The sequence below is a fragment of the Macrobrachium nipponense genome, chromosome 45 (assembly GCF_015104395.2).
Source record: "Macrobrachium nipponense isolate FS-2020 chromosome 45, ASM1510439v2, whole genome shotgun sequence".
In the NCBI taxonomy this organism is placed as follows: domain Eukaryota; kingdom Metazoa; phylum Arthropoda; class Malacostraca; order Decapoda; family Palaemonidae; genus Macrobrachium; species Macrobrachium nipponense.
The window spans coordinates 19,017,877-19,035,626 of NC_061105.1; the positions used below are offsets into that span (position 1 = coordinate 19,017,877).

Genomic DNA, 17,750 nt, shown 5'->3' on the forward strand with positions numbered 1-17,750 from the left:
TAGAAGCAAATTCTCTGGATGTAACTTGTCCTGTTAGGATAATTCATGGCTTAAAGGTATGTTACTCAGGGCTTTGGGATATTTGTTTTTCAACCAGGATTACTTATGAGCTATATTATAATGAGTCTAAAAGTCCAACGGTTTTGGTTTGTAATGATGTGTAAATTTGTTATTCTTCAACAACTACTGTCCAAAGATTTATCCTGTTGCACTCCATTACCTTGCCATTTTTCAAAATTTTTCTGACAATCTGGTGGAAGTTCTTTATTGTAATTTTGGTGAGCCTGCACTACATGTCTGGGACTCTACAGGTAGTTTTCTGGAAACTTATTTTCAGTCTTTATGAATGTGCTGATTACAGTACCAGTACCCTGAAAATATGGTAGCAGAATATGGACAAGATATAACTTTTAGTATGTAATGAGAATTAAGGTAGCAATACTCATAGCTCCTTCCTCTCACTTTAAGAAGAACTTGAGAAACTACTGTCTTATGAGACCAGACAGTTGGCTGCTGGTAAGTCATTAGAGAAACTATCTTATTAAAAGTGCATACAGTACTGGGTCTGATCTGGATGGACTGATGTCCCGTAAAGTCCTGAAATTTTAGTGTATATCCTTCCCATGGGACATTCATAACTGGGCAATCCCCTCTTCAAACTGTGCTATGAGTCATTATATCAAAGCTGTTGACAATGATTTTGCAAGAAATGAGAATATTACAGGTCTTTCCCAGATGGAAATAACATACTCTAGAACTTGACGCCCCATTCATATTAGACCAACAGCTCTTGACTGACTTGCCCCCATTCTTATTCATTTTTGTTAATATTCATATCCTACTTATTGTCACACAAAAATGGCTTTTTTTTAAATTTTTCTATCCTATTTTTATCACACACAATTGACCCTTTAAAGCAGTTTTTTAGTTATCAGAAATATTTTCTTCAAAACATACATTTTATATTCCCAGGATAAGGATGTGCCCTTCATGGAATCACTCACTTTGTTGAAAGCACTGAAGGGCCCGGATTCCCACTTACAGTACCTTAAGGATGGTGACCACCGCCTGGCAAGCGAAGAAAAGATCAAGCTAATCTGTGACAAGATTCTCGGAAATGACATCACCCAAGTAAACAGTTGGTTCAGAGCTTTGAATAAGTAAATGCTTCACTGTATTGGCTGAAGTAGGGGGGAAAGTTTATGTGATTTTATGTCATGTGCCCATTAACACGAAAACTTTCATTCAATATGTCATGAGCCCTTTCATGTGTTGAATTAAAAACACTAATGACTTTGTATTGATATCTTCATCTAATGTGCTTGTAAATACTATCAAATACTTTATATTTTTGAATCAAAGTAAAAGGTTAATGCTAAAGTTGGATTTCTTAATAGTGAGCCATTACTGCCCACAAAAATCTTAAGAGAGTATAATGCTAAACATGCTTTTTAAGTATCAAATGGAAAATATAAATAAAAAACAAGTGGAACCCTGCACTTAAGAAATACTGAAACCCATAGGCAGTAAGGAAGTATTGTACTAGCATGAAGACCAGGAAAAAAGGAAAATCTGAAGTGAAAGCATTGATGCTGAATACCTGAATGCCATCCTTTACTGTCCGGACAATGCAATGCAACAGAATCACAAGACATAGCTGCTGAAAATAAATGAATAAAAATACACTTTATCTCAAATCCTGAAAAGAATGTTAGGATCTTTCCTTGATAGTGACTGCCAAGACGGTCATTATGATATTTGCAGTCTTTGTTAATGTCTTTACAATAATCCAGAACTGATGTATGTTCAGAATAAAAAGGGCCAATAAAACAAAACCCAAATACATTTCCAAATGTACTCGCTATAAAATAGTCATTCTACAAAGAATATAACGTTCTAAAAATATCTATCTAATCAACAATGCTGTGATAATGAATGAACAGATATCATGAGGGAAACCACTTGTGATTAAATGATAAATACCCTCAACCAAAACAATATGATTACATGATAAGCACCCATGACCAAAGTGAACTGTGCATGTAATACTCATTACTGTAAATAACTGAAAGGTCCAGAATGAGTCATCATGGAAAATGAATACAACTCGCAAAATAACATCATCATTCAAAACCTAATTAATGTTTCCTGAAAATATTACATATACTCTCAATTTCCAAGCTGCAATATTTGACAAAACTACTCAAGATTAAACAGAGATCAATATCAAAGTGGCTAAGAATTCCAAGGCAATACTCTTATGACAAAAACAGAAAAAATACAATTTAGTCATTATTTTTTTTTCTGTGATTACAATTTTTTAAATAAATCCTGTACGTATTCAGTTTCAACTGAAAAAATTATCAAAAGATAAGGCTATCAAATTACCAGAAAAACAGCAATGTACATTGGCTAATATTAAACAAAAAGCCTGGGCAATACTTCCAGGCCTATTACTTAAGTACTTCAGAAATGACTTAACCTTACATTACATTCAATAGTTTCAAAGACCCAAATATATTTACTTAGCCCAAGAAATTACAGCATAGAGAAACTCATAGAAAACCTCAATTGAAATTTCCCAACTTACTTTTTATGTATATCAGTCACAATGGGAGAGGAAGAATATTGCCTTTTATAATCATTGCTTTTAGCATCAGAGAGCAAGAAATATGGTGATAAAAGATGAAGGGAGCTGTACGCACTGGAAACCACTTTAACCTTCACACATCCTTCACAGGGTTCGGGTTTTTATGTTATTCTCAGATCAGAATGAATACCTGGGGAGAGAAACAGTGGGAAGAGACAATAATTAAAAATGTCAGATGTTAGAGATATCTTTTGAAGTCTAACATCTGATCTACATTTGACTGTGAAGGTAGATCAAACTACTACTTTAGCTATAATTTCACATCAAAATCTGTGATGGTTGATATTTTGGCAAAATGTTCCATTTCCCATAAATTCTGGTAGAATCACAGTCACCACTTAGTATCTATGGGTTATCTGGTGGCTTGGGAGGTTTCTGGTCCTTCAAACTTTGTGGGCTAACAGGAAAAAGGAAGAATTGGGGAAGACAACTTTGTACATTCCAATGCATCTTGGACGAACCTCTTTTGCTGTTTAGTACTTCATTCTCTAAAAAACATTCCCTACTATCTTTAACTCATTTTCGAACATATATATTCACCATAATATTTCTGAGCAATGAAAGTAAAATGATCTCATCACAAGTGTAAAAGTCTGACATGAATATTGCGAATTAAAAATTGCAGAACACTAGCAACAGTAATCTTAATTAGCACCTTGGATTTTACGGGTTATTTCTCATATCTAAAAATTTGGATATCCATCAAGTAACAACAAATATATACATAATGCATTCCCATATTTTAACATAGCGTAGGAATTTACAAAAAATTTCCATCTAACTCGTTTATACTAGAAGAATGTAGGACATATATTCATATATTTTGTTTCTCAACAGTCATTTTTCTTTATCTCAAGACACAATCTAACCCTAGATACATAGACATGATTCTTCAGAATATTCTGCGAGTTGTAATGTTGCTGATTGTGATTTAACCAAGGTTATAAAAGAAACCTTATAAACGACTGCAAGCAAATGTGCACCCTTCCCTATCCCCATCTGTGGAACTAAATGTTTTTTTTTTATTTTCCAAGTCTTGAACCTTATTTTGTTCGTCAACTGCCTTCCGACTGAATGGAAGTTATTAGAATTTTTTGTTGCATATCTGAACCACTTCTTGGAGGCATAACAGGATGGGTTGATACAGAGAGGGCAATTATGAAGGAACTGTTCTGAGCAACGATGGCCCTTTCTGAGGTGCTGGCTTACGACGTCAACTAACGCATCAATGAAGAGTGGATGGTCATTGGGTGATGCACAACGGCGAATGCATTCTGCTCCAACCTGGAAAAAGGAATTATAAACCTAAATATTCTATTTGTTGATGTAAAATTAAAATCATAAATGCACAATTATTAATGGATCCGCTTTCCAATTACAAAATACAGTACTTTAGTATTGATGAAAATTTCTCATATCTATGTTTCTAATGCATACATCCTTGAAATTATGAGTACAGTCCTCATCATAAAGCCTCAAGATTTTCAGAGTATCTTTAGCAATATATCAAGAATCACTCAAGAAAGGGTCTCAGTTTATTCCCAGATCTGGTAAGCTGCAGACAGGGGGATTCAAAGAGAATTACCCTTGACTCCATGAGTTCTACTCAAATGATGATTTTTTAATGCCCACCTTTTCTCCAACTTCCTCGGCATATTCAATGTCGAGTTCATGAAGTGTTTCGATGTGGTCGCTCGTGAATGCTATGGGCACCAAAATAATGTTTTTTCTTCCTCGTTCTACGAGACCTGCAAGCGAAAAAATTTGACATCACATATGAAATATGAAGATGAATACTATACTAAAAAATGACCATTAGAATCATACCCATTAGATAATTACATTGACAATTACAGTGATATTCCTCACTCTTTCTTAATATTTACTGAGATGTAAAAGATTTGGTAAATGCAGTAAAATATTTGAATTAGGATATCACACCCCTTGAATTACAAAAGACTTGTGAATAATAAAAAAAACATAAAATACCTTTATCATGAAGGACAGAAAATTATCTGACTCCACCAAATTATACAATAAACCTAATTAAGACCAAATCTATCACCCCTTTGCATCTATCTGACAGTAAGTCAAACTCAAACTAATGACATTTATTTTCAAATTTCTTCTGTAGTCACGACTGTTCTTACTTGAATTATGCAAGGAATATAAGACTGCGAGAATGGCAGTATGTTTAATATTAATTTATGGAAATGTTAGTCCATAAGATTATCACCAAAATAACCTTAATTCATCTTGATTCTTAATTTTTATTATGCTTCAAAGTCGACGCGGAGGATAGTAACATGACAAAAAAATGCACTGAGATTAAGGAGCTAAAAAGTGACTGAAAAGAAGAAAACTGACATGTTGATGAGGAACTTTTAAAATGAAAAGTGCACCAGAAGTAGCTCTGAGGTCATTCCCCTGCTGTGGCAGTTAGGAGTTCCTTGAGACAGTTGCAATTTTTCCCAAAGGTCCCCCCCCGATGTTACGCCACACTTTTTTTATTCACTATACTGATAATAATAGTAGAAGTATAATAATATTAATAGAAGAAGAATAGAATAGAATTTAGGCCAAAGGCCAACTGATATGACCTATGAAATCATTCAGTGCTGAAAGGAAAATTGAGAGTAAAAGGTGTAACAGGCTGAAAACATCAAAGCAGTTGCACTAAAGCACAATTATTAGAAGGTGGGAAGAAAGAATAATGAACAGAGGTTCATAAAGGATGAAAGGAGTCGCAGCTAGGGGCCAAGGGGACTCTGCATAAACCTTAAGTACTGCATACAGTGCACTGAAGGCACTAACCCCCTATAGAGAATAACAATAAAAGACTTCAACTTACCTTTAATGCAATCATCCGTTGCTGGAGAGAGCCAGGGAAGTGGTCCGACTTTGCTCTGCCACACTAAACGATATGGATTGCTGAATCCTAATTCTTGCATTACCAACTGCACCGTAGCTCCTACTTCAGCAGAATAAGGGTCCCCGCGACCTACTTGCTGTTAAAAGCACAACACTGGATAGTTATAGAATGTAGAATTGAGGCCAAAGGCTAAGCACTGGGACCTATGAGGTCATTCAGCACTGAAACTGAAGTTGACAGTATAAAGGTTTGAAAGGCGTAACAGAAGGGAAACTTCGCAGTTGCACTATGAACCAATTGTTAGGAGAGGGTGGATAGCAAGATGGAAGAGAGAGATTGAGAACAAAGTTAGTACAGTGAAAGGAATGAAAGGGGTTGCAGCTAAGGGATGAAAGGACACTGCAAAGGACTGTAAGTAATGCCTACAGTGCACCACATGAGATAAACTGACATTACTATCCAACTATGGGGGCTGGATAGAGAAGACAAAGAAGACCCGTCTTGTGTGGTTTTATGAAGAATTCTAGCATAACAATACATAATTCTTTACAGCAATATAAATTCTTAGAATTCTAGCATAACAATACATAATTCTTTAGAGCAAGACAAAATTCATAGCTTTAAAGGCTCATGTCTCCTAGATAGCTTAAGAATTTAATTGTTGTTGCTGTAGAGGATTGTCTAGTGTCATGCTAGAATTCTTTAAAACAACTTTCCAAGAAGGGTCTTCATGTCTCGTATTTAAGAGAACATGATTATTCTTTACGGGCTATTAGGATTTTTATGCAGGAATTTGAGAAAAGAACACCTGATCACACACTGTATATAAATTTTAGCTAAAATATACTAAAATAAAGACAAATTTTATGCTTAAAGGTTCAAGCATCTAAACTTAAGTCAAAATAGTTATGTACAGTAAAGTTTTTATGCTAAACAAACTTCTTAGCACTTATGATGGTTGCTTAATTGGATGGGTCAGTCCAAAAAATAAAAGTGTATTGAGCACACATGAACATGATAAAAGTTAGTCCAGTACCTTTAAAGGCAGCGAATGTGCTGAAAAAAAGCACAAAAACATCCTTCCGTTTCTCCTCAGGGAACTGGTCCAACTCCTTTTGTATATTTTCCGCAAAACACTTAACTAAAAATTGATTTGTGCACCAACGGTCTATGACACTCCATTTCATCTTGGTTCCTCAGCTCTGAAGAGAAACATAAAATTTACGATGGGGAAGCATGACTGTTTAAAGCAAAATCTATCATTTCCCAAATACTAATATCTACATATAGAAGGAACTGTAATTTATATGAGCAATTAGTCAATTCAAACAGTACCGAACAATGGAAAATTGCTGGTAACTGTATAAACAGAATGATATTCCGAAGACATTACTTGGGAAGTAAGATCTAGCATCAATGTGAATAAACTCAATAAGAATCATTTACTGTGATAGTTTTCTAATTCCAAGGAAATAATAGTAATCATAACGTTGTTACACAGGATTAACGAATCACTGACTTTCCATTTGAAAAAGCAAAAGCTCACTCACTAACTTAAAGTTTATACATTTAACAATGGCTTAAACTACCTCAAAACCAGCTAAAACTATCTACTATACTTTCATTAAAAAACTTATTTGGGAATCACCTGTCAGCATAGAACTTGTGGATGGCATTCATGCTGGATCCAGTTGTGCTGCAGCTATACTGAGGATATTGTGTAAAAGCAATGCAGTTCTCAACACCGTCCCTATAAATGTGGTAATCATTAAGTCAGTTAGCTCAGAAACATATACAGCAAGAAATCACAATTATCTTGTAAAGTCACCAGAGCTGCCTTAAAACGGGTGCATAGTCTGGTACAAATTATCAGTGCTGATCAGTTATCTATTACAGTCATGTACCTGAAGCAGACCTGAAAGTGGTACCAGACATTCAGAAGCCAATGAAGTGTTTGAGATTCCCATCTTGATAAAGTTAAAATGATCTCAAGGATTAAATTAAAAATCCACCGTTATATCAATACAGGCAGTCCCCAGGTTACAACAGGGGTTCCGTTCTTGAGATGCGTTGTAAGCCGAAAATCATCGTAAGCCGGAACACCGTCAAAAATCCTAAGAAAACCTTACTTTTAATGCTTTGGGTGCATTAAAAACTACGTAAACTGCATTCTTATTGCATTTTTCATAAAAATAAACATTTATTACTTTGCATTTTTGGTGTCATATTTCTTCTGCCAGATCAGAATTGTAGGCGTCTTAAACCTGGAAATAATTTCTGATAAATATAATTGAAAGGCGTTGTAACCTCAGAACGTCGTAAGCCGAACCCGTCGTAACCCGGGGACTGCCTGTACAGTGTTCCCCCATATCTGCAGGGGATAAGTACCAGACCCCCTCCCCAAATAGCTGAAACCCGCTGATAGTTGAAACCCCCATAAAAACACTTAAACTGCCTATTTTGTTACGTAAAACTCAAGAAAAACCCACTAAAAATGTTTATACCTGGCTTTTTTAATAGGTTTACCATAAAAAGTGCAATTTATGATAAAATTTATAAAAAAAAACAATTAATATGTGGATATTTCTCATAGAAAAATACCGCGAATAGGCGAATTTTCCGCAAATAGTGGGAGTAGATGTTCCCGAGAGAAATCAGCGAATACTACATGAGTCCGCGAATACGGGGCTTCCCTATAAATTGTATTATTTATAGAACATAAAAACAATGACTGTCAAGTACTATACTACTTGAATGATGTTCCTCCTCAGAGTTTATGTTACATTTTTTTTTAACATAAACTGTGAGGAGAAACACATTTCAGGTGTTCGAAAGTCTTTGTTTTTATCTTTTACAAATAATATAATCTATAGATATAACTGTGGATTTTCAATTTACAACAATTTAATCACAACCCTGAGAATTTCTTAGCAATCTTTAGAATAATGTTACACCCTAAACTATATAAATATTAATAAAAAAAAAAGGATAAAAGAGAAATCACTGATCTACAATCTACACTTTCAACTTTAAACTCAGAATAAGGCTAAACCCCAAACTATAAACAGAATCAAAACAAAGATACAAGTGACAATGGCTAATTTACAATCTACACTTTCAACTTCAAGCCTCATTTTTATCAAAATGTATACAGTACACTGGAATTATCTTAATAACATGACATATTCCTGAAGGTGTCAATAAGAAATTGAAAGTTTCCATCATAACTACACTTTCGCTTAATAAAAAAAAAAAACTGAGGTTCACTCACTCTTCCATTCTTTGTAGTGTATCTTCAGTTAATGGCTTGGCATAACGGAAACCAACGTAGTGTTTGTGGGGGGCTGACTCTGGACAAATCTCGTCGAGACGTTCACACATCAACCGTCCCTAAGAAAGAAAGCAAAATTTTGAAGCAAAAATGAAAGCTAGTTTGCTGTTACGTTATGAGATTAATAAAATTCTCTTAATATCAATCTGCTTTTCCTGCAGAGAAAAAATACAGTCGCATGTGATTCTACTCTGAAATACAAGACAAAAACCCAGCACCAGTTCCCATATGTTTTAATCTCCTACCTATAAACAACTGTTTATAGATTTTTATTATTATGTACAGTACGTATGCAGTATTTTCTTTCATCATCTACACATTTCGTTTACATTGGGTGCTCCAAAGAAAACAATACAAAAGGCAAGGCACCTTTTATATTTTTAACTGGTGAATTGTGGATGAACCTCCACTTGCATTCGTATCTTAAATCCTTCATACATATTATCATAATATGAAATGGACAGTAGACATGAAGTTCAGATTTTATTTACAAAATACAAAACAAGGTCAAATTATGGAGATGACTCAACAAAATTCTGGAGGGAGCATACCCACAGACCTTCCAACTCTACACATCTATCATACTATGAACTTAAGACTATTATCTGAAATTTTGATGAGAGGCTGTAAAAGTGAATTCATGAGTTAAATAAATTACAGCGTCTATTAACAACCAGTAGACCCACTACATAAATTGCATATCCATGAATTAATATATCAAGTAATATACTTTCATTGACATGAATATACCAAAATCTATTAAGTGCCTCATTGTCTACCTGCAGATCTGTCCATTTAAAAATTGGTGATCCTCCACCTATCTCATCATATTTTTGCTGGATGCTTGGTGTTCTCCTTTTGGCAATCCAGGGCCCCATGTAGCTGAATAAAATAAAAGAAATTTTACAATAAATAAAACACATAAACCAATTTTCATAATTCTAAAGACTGAACTTAAAGTTTTCTCTACTTTACTTTCAGTACAATAACACATTCCATGAAAAGGCAAGGTAAAAGTTACATTTTTAGCATATGACCTCAATTAGTCTCTGAAGAAAAAATAATTGGATGCAAAACCCATATACAATCTCTACGTCATTCCTTTGACACTAAGTTAATCAGTCATCCCAAGTCAGCAATGGTACTGAGTGTAGATGACTTGACATAAAGTAATTTCTAAACAAAGCGTTACAACCTAATTTATGTGGAAATAGAAGGATTTGTAATTTGCCAACCAAGAGAATCAATACTGTCATAAAGACAATCACTTGTTTTTGTAAAAGACTTACTCTTGGAAAGGAAGCTGTATAATATCTCGATCTTTGAAGAGTCGCAAAAGGAAGTCGTGAACTTCATCTAATGTTTGGGGTCCGCCCATGTTGAGCATGAGAATGCCAGTTTTGGGAGAAATATTTTCTTTTCTATCCTCTGATACCTGCAGAGCTTCAGCACCAGAATCCTTTGCAGATGTGGTAAGGCGGACCATTCTTTGCTGCGATACATTTTCTGGAAAACAGATAAGAAATGTAGATGCTGTTGTTTCATTCATTAAAGTTCTTACCCGAGACTTTAGAACTTGAAATATTTCCTTGAATCATAGGCTACATTCTCTAAACTATGAAAGATTAAGTAAGGTTTTGAAATACAAAAAGAGTAAGATTATATATGAAGAAACAGAAAGATCTTGTTACATCACAGCATCCCAGGTGAAGTTGGGTTAGGCAAGGATGAATTAGTCCAGAAACAGGATCCTAGGAGGGTTTAGGAAAGTTGGGAGGTCCAAATAGGTTTAAATGATTAGTTTTGCAAATCACCAGGTGTAAAAATACCATGGGCACTGACATAGAGGTGCAGGGAGAAGAACCCCCCCTGAATAGTTAGGACACTGAATCTTAGGTTAGGTTAGGTTAAAAAATTTACCTTTCAAGTGTCATTCTAAACTCTTCTATTGGTAAATTTCTTTCCTCTAGTGATAACAGGCATCAAGAATGTACATCTCCCATTGCCCCTCGTGCATTCTGAGTACATTTCACTACATCTGATTTTGCCTATCACTCATATTTGTTTTCCCAACCCAAAAATTTGTTTCTGACTATGGTTTCCCTACGCTATTATTAAGGTATGGGTAATGAAGAACACAAAAATATCTACATCATCAATAATGGTGAAAAATACAAAAACCACACCAAATACAGGCTGATAACTAAGTACTTCAGGCTTTTGACAAGAAATGAAATTGCCACTCATACTAAATAGTATTTACTGGTAACGACATCTTCCACATGAATCATTTTTGCATTTCTCCAGAAAATTTGCTTGTACTTTGTGTGTACGTATTTCACTTTAACTGCTGTTGCAAATTACTGTTGGATGGTGGTGATTCTACTGTTCTCCTGGCTTTTCTTTCTGCCACAAAGCCACCAGAAAAATTGATTTGCAAACACCCTTTCATCATGAATATGATGGATGGTGATCGTATAGCACCAATATTGTTCATTTTGGTAAAATTATATGTAAATATCTATTAAAATAATATATCTATTAATAAAACACCCAAATATTTACCACAAAAATATAAAATTATTCTCAAACATTAAAACGGGTTAACAGTGCCCTTTCACTATCTTATTTACAAGTGGATTTCACTCCACAGGCAACATTACAAATGAAGTAATTTTCTGCCAACTGATCTTGTGTTTTGTGAGTTTTTTTCCCAATACATAATGGTGCAAATTACTAAGATTTTTAGAATAGCAGCATAAAAGCAGAGTTTCCATTAGAAGCTCTAAAGCCTGAATTAACAAGGTGGTTTGTTTGTTTGTATGGTGTTTTTATGTTGGTGTAGGCTATGAAGTCTTGATCATGTTTCATGCTGGAAGTGAGGAAATAATTTAATATATAGGAATTATGACTGAAGTGCAGTTAGAAAGTCATAAGGCTAACACTATTAATGACATTGATGAGAGATGTTGTGCCCAACTGCTGGAATGTAGCCTAAGATGGTTTAGACTGGTGATGAGAAGGGTTAACAAAAACTCACTCCAAAAATTAGTACATTATAGGCCTAGACTTATAGTAGTAGGCTATACCTATATAGAAGTCACACAACATAGACTAAGAAGAAGTCCTAGAAATTCACAGATAGACTACTAGGCAAATTCTGCTAGAAGTCTAGACCCATTTGGGTATTACGGAAGAAAACTGACAAGGCAGTGGCAAGAATTCATCTAAAATATAACTCCATTAAGGAAAAGCCTGACATTGCCTAGTAGCCTAATGAAGATTCACGATATGGAATGGAATAAATAACGTAAGCCTAAACCTATGATGAGGTTATACAGCACTGAAAGGGAAACTGAGAGTAGAAAGGTTTGAAAGGTGTATAGTAAGGAGGAAAGGCTTTTGTAGTTGCACTATGAATCAATAGCTGGGAGAGGGTTGAGGGAAGTAAGATGGAAGAAGGAGAATATGAGCAGAGGTACAGCAAAAGGAATGAAAAGGGTCCCAGTTGGGGGTCAAAGGGACACTGCTGACAACCTTAAGTAATGCATACAGTACAACATGTGAGGTGTACCGAAGGTACTAGCTAAATAGCTAAACCCCTACAAGGAATGAAAATTCATGATACAAACAATGTGAACTATGCTGCCAGGCCCTTAATTTAACCTCCGGGTTAAATACATGAGAGCAGATGGTTGTCTGTTAGCCTTATCTATACCTAAGATATAGGGTAAACAACCGCAGTCGATCCATCATCATCGCGTGGCTCGGCCTTATTCACTCAATATTTAATTGGTGAAACAAGAATACAGTTACATCTTTAAGCATACCATTCAAAAGATTGAAGTTTCATCAACATAGTGTGATATATGAAAGCGCCATATGAACTAAAATAAGCATGTGAGCTCTTCGTAAAATATGTTTTTAAGGCAGTTTTGAAATCCAATATGGTGGCAACCGCGTGACTTGCCGTTCGTAACCACCGACAATCCACCAACTTTCCCAGCCTTCCCAGTACTTATTTGAGCAATGTTAGTGTATATATGTAACGTTTATTGATCTTACTCATGATTGCAGTTGTAATCAGAACAATAAAACAACATTTTGTTGCCTATATTAGGTAGTGAAAGTATGAAACTTCTTATTCCTGGGCTCATGGTTTGAACTGAAATTCATTTTTACCTTGTAATTGGTGGTTTTATCCTCTGCCATCACAACTGAAACTCCACAGTGCTTATTTGATTGTAATTATACACATTTTGGTCTTAATTCACTCCAAATTGCACTTGAACCACACTGCGGTTCCCGGTTCGTAAGCGCTCACTCCACAAACAGAGCACACAAGTACACGGTTTATGAGGTGCAAAGCTTTATTCCCTTAATTGTTTACTTTACTCATTATTTAGTTTAACTTTACTTTGTTACTTCAAAATGTTTATTTTATTCATGTCTATTATCCCTTTTTTTAAAACAAATTAACCCCGAAAAATTACAGATATTTCTGAAGTCCTTACGAGCAGACAACGGCAAAATGACTCATCATTGCCAATCTAGTGGAGCTTCACACATAGGCCAATGCATTTACAAACTGTTTCCATGAATTATAATTGTCATAGTAATGCAGTAATGATAAAATTGCTGTAATATGTATATATACTACAAATAGATACGCTAATTTCACTTATTTCCCCGGTTTTGTGTAAGTCTTATACCCAGTTTGGAGGGTAAACACATACCAATTGGCAACACTGATAAACTATTGAAGAGCGCGAAGAATGCCGGGGGTACCGTTCACAAGCAAAACTGTTGATATTTGAGTCAGGAATCTAGTTACTTTTTCAACAACGATATTTTCAAATTAATAATCATGATTATGTAAAAATATTTATGGTATTCATGACCCTATACTGCCGTATAACTACTATTTATTCTAAAAATTATCTAGAGCACGCTTCTTCTTATCTTCTACTAAAAATCATAGTTCCCTTGGATAAGTAGTGGTTGGAAGTCAGCGTTTACGATTGTTGTGATGAAAGTGCCCCAGCGTCTATGGGTACAAGTGGTGTGTGGATTTAGCACAGGAAATGGGAAGTGTGTTGACACAAGCAACTCCGCAAACATCGAGATGGCATCAATCTTCAAAACGTTTTTAGTTGCAAGTAAAAATTTCGAAAGCGTCATGGGGGTAGTGTGCATTGCATTTGGTCACACTTTTCATTACCCTCTGTTTAATCTTAAAATATGGCCTTAATTTCTAACCTTGGAGAAAATACTTACTTCGAAAGGAGAGTAGAGGTCTCGAGCTGTTCCTCTCACCACCAACAACTCATGACTGATGACCATTTCCGGTGTCAGGACGTGTTAAAGTCAGGGTTGCCAGATTTTCAAGGCTAAAAGTTGCCAATGATTGCTAGAAAAGTTGCCAAAAGTTGCCAACCTCCCTTTTCCACTAATAACCCTTGATTAATTTAGCCAAAAACATCCTTCCTTAATGCATTTTCTCTAGTTACCTGTGCATTTGCCATAAAATGAGAGAAACTTGAATTTCACAAGGTATCATAAATCGTTGTGTTGAAATTTTGTACTGATACAAATAGTAGTTTTCGATTTGCATTTATTATCTCAGTAAGGGGTGTCATTTGGGGGGGGGGGGGCAAGTGTCCCCCCCCCTTCACGCCCCAAGCCCCAATAAGTAACAACAGCTGATTTTCCATTATTCCTGCCAAAATTCAAATGTGTTATCACATTAAGTTTACCTATCTATCTATTAGCTACCAGCGAGGATGAGATAAATAAACAGTAGTGGGAGTCTATGGATTTTGTTGAAATACCTTTTGTGTCAATGACAGGGCTTAGGCCTACACGTCAAATTCTTATATTTTGAGGCAATGACAGGGCATAGGCCTACACATCAAATTCTTATATTTTGAGGCAATGACAGGGCTTAGGCCTACACGTCAAATTCTTATATTTTGAGGCAATGACAGGGCATAAGCCTACACATCAAATTCTTATATTTTGAGAAAATGACAGGGCATAAGCCTACACGTGAAATTCACATATTTTGAGCAATGATAGGGCATAACCCTACACGCCAATTCATATATTTTGAGGCAATGACGGGATAGGCCTACACATCAAATTCTTATATTTTGAGGCAATGTCAAGGCATAGACCTACACATAAAATTCTTATATTTTGAGACAATGTCAAGGCATAGACCTATACATAAAATTCTTATATTTTGAGACAATGACAGGGCATGGGCCTACACGTCAATTTCTTATTGCAAATGGTTTTCTAACCGTATCTGTTGGAAATAGGGTAGTATATCTTGTTATTAATATAGTAGTTTCAAGTTGAAACTTTCAACTCCACGATATATAATGTATAAGTATACAGTGGAATGTACACTTATAAAGAAGATTACATACACACATATGCGTGGATGGCCAATCTTAGGACTGTCTCAGCCTTACACCAACTATCAAACTGCTTTCAATGAACTATACTGAAAATATATTTACTAAAGGGATAAATTATATTGCTGTGACGAGTAAATATAAGGCTGCTGTAGTGTTTCTATGAGAATGAAGGCTATGGTAGGAAGGCATCATAAGATTAGAATAGAAAAATGTATGACAGCTGAAAGTTATGTATGAGATGATCCAAACCAGTCTGCGACTGCGAGTAGCCCATGATTCATTTGGTTTTGGGGCATTCTTATTGAGTCAGTCTCTCTCTCTCTCTCTCTCTCTCTCTCTCTCTCTCTCTCTCTTTCTCTCTTTGTTGTTAGGAGAATATTCTAGCGCAGACAATATTCATAAAGATCTCGATTACTTTTGATTGAAGCATTACTAAATTTCAGTTAAGAGTAGGCGGATAATTCTTTGCGCCAATATTTTATGAATAGGCCTATGTTTATTCTGCAATGTTAGGATACCATATGAAAAATTTTGGAAGACACTACAAGCACTATAACAGCAGCAACAAAAACAAGAATAAACACAAGAACCAAAATAAAACAGTTGAATATAAGATAGGCCTATAATTCAAACGTCATAAGATGCGTAAACCGACAAAAAGGCATACTCCCTTATCGGTCTACGTAAATTTTTATGATCGTGTTATCGAGAAAGGAGATACTATACACACAGACACAACAATAAATCGTACTAATATCACTTATAACTCTATGAAATCAAGCAAAATATCACAGCAACTCTCCAACACAACACAACAAACGTGGCTGTGGCGGCAAAAACGTCGTTCTTAATTCTTGATTACTCAGGTCAGAGTGGAGGTTTGACCTTTGTATTGGCAAAGAAATTAATTTCAAACTATTCTGGCTGTGATGGTAAGCGGCAAAGCATAATTGTGGACTTTGCAGTAGAAATTTTGCAACAATCGTTCAGAAAAGCAACAATATATTGTTGATAACCGAAAGTTGCCAACAAGTTGCCAATTTCGGTAGTACCTAGTTGCCAACCACAAAATTCTGTTGCCAACCACCTCAGAAAGTTGCCAACTTTCATGATTTTGGCACCAAAGTTGCCAACTTGGCAACCCTGGTTAAAGTACTTTTTTGGAGGGTGGCCACAAACACGGTAGTCAGTGGGTTGGTCAGTCCAGTCGGTTGTTAACCCTACCTGGTAGGTACCTACCTAGTAGGTAGGGCTAATAAGGGCTGTAGATTCTGTAGGATAGCTTACTACTGTTTGTTCTTTATTTGCACGGCAGGGCACCCAAGGATTCCACATGAATGGTTTGGGTCTAAGTACATAAAATAGGTCTACAAATATAATTAAATAGGCTACCTATTGAAATCGTTTTCTAAAACCTCAGAGAATTCGGTAGCCAGGGTAAGGTACCGGCTCGACATTATGCTTAGGTAATTCTAACACATTTTCCCATCTAACAAGGTTTTAATTACGCAAAATTACATTAAGAAATAACTATCACGTCTAAATTAGGTTCAATACTTACGAAAACACCGCAGTAAAGGCCTCAAATGAGATGACATATTCGGTTACGAGTTACACAACTTGACCGTAAAGCATCAGCACCGGAGTGAAGAAGAAGAAGAACATCAACAAAGGTAAATGGCAATGACGCAATCATTCCTGTGACGTACACAGAGCTTATTATATACCTTTTGCCTCGTATTTCTCTATTCCTATCTATTTAGAATAATATATTGAAATAGTAATGTACTTTGTGAATGTATTATATGATCTTGATAATGATATATACATGTCACGAAGAAGCTATGGCGAATTCATATTCTTTTGTGAGCTTTCAAGTATGTTTTGCAGTCTTCGCATTGCTATATGTCCATCTTTTAAGAATAATAAAGTAAAACTATGATGTTGTAAGGACAACGCTTTTTTCCCTATTTTCATTGTAACCAATCATCAAGTCGCATTGTTCTTACTTCCATCCGATAGAGCGTTAATTTGTGAATATATCGGATCTTCATATTAATACATAACTGGGACAGAGATGCTATTGGCCAATACTTTTTTTTCAAGTACGGTTTGTTGAACTCTTGATTATAGATCTGCCTTCTGGATTCACAGCTGTCAGCATTTTGCCTTTTTTGTAAATAGCATTACAATTTCCTTTAAAATCAGAGTTGTTTTATTTCAGCGCTTCTTTCAAGTACGTTTTGTATAACTTTTGGGTACAGCTGTCTGCATTTTCTTTTTTAATTTTTACCACAAAGAGCATTATCATTTTCCGTTTAAAAATGAAGTTGTTTTATGGTTTTGTCAAATACTACAACCCAGGTACAGCAGTGTACCTACGTTTAGGTTCAGGCTGCTAGCTAGCACTTAATATAAAAAAAGAATAAAAAAGCGTATGTTAATTACAGAATTATATGGTAGCCTTAAGCC

At 35.4% G+C, this 17,750-nt stretch overlaps 1 protein-coding gene across 1 annotated transcript; it reads right to left on the minus strand.

The window, feature by feature from the left end:
- Positions 1 to 3,497: 3,497 nt before the first annotated feature.
- On the minus strand, positions 3,498 to 16,969 carry LOC135214435 (ferrochelatase, mitochondrial-like). The gene is given in 10 exon segments (XM_064248724.1): positions 3,498 to 3,934; positions 4,283 to 4,398; positions 5,502 to 5,658; positions 6,559 to 6,585; positions 6,587 to 6,722; positions 7,156 to 7,272; positions 8,794 to 8,912; positions 9,633 to 9,735; positions 10,143 to 10,359; positions 16,840 to 16,969. Coding segments are annotated over 10 exon segments (1,443 nt in total). The 5' UTR covers positions 16,877 to 16,969; the 3' UTR covers positions 3,498 to 3,520.
- Between the last annotated feature and the right edge of the window lie 781 nt (positions 16,970 to 17,750).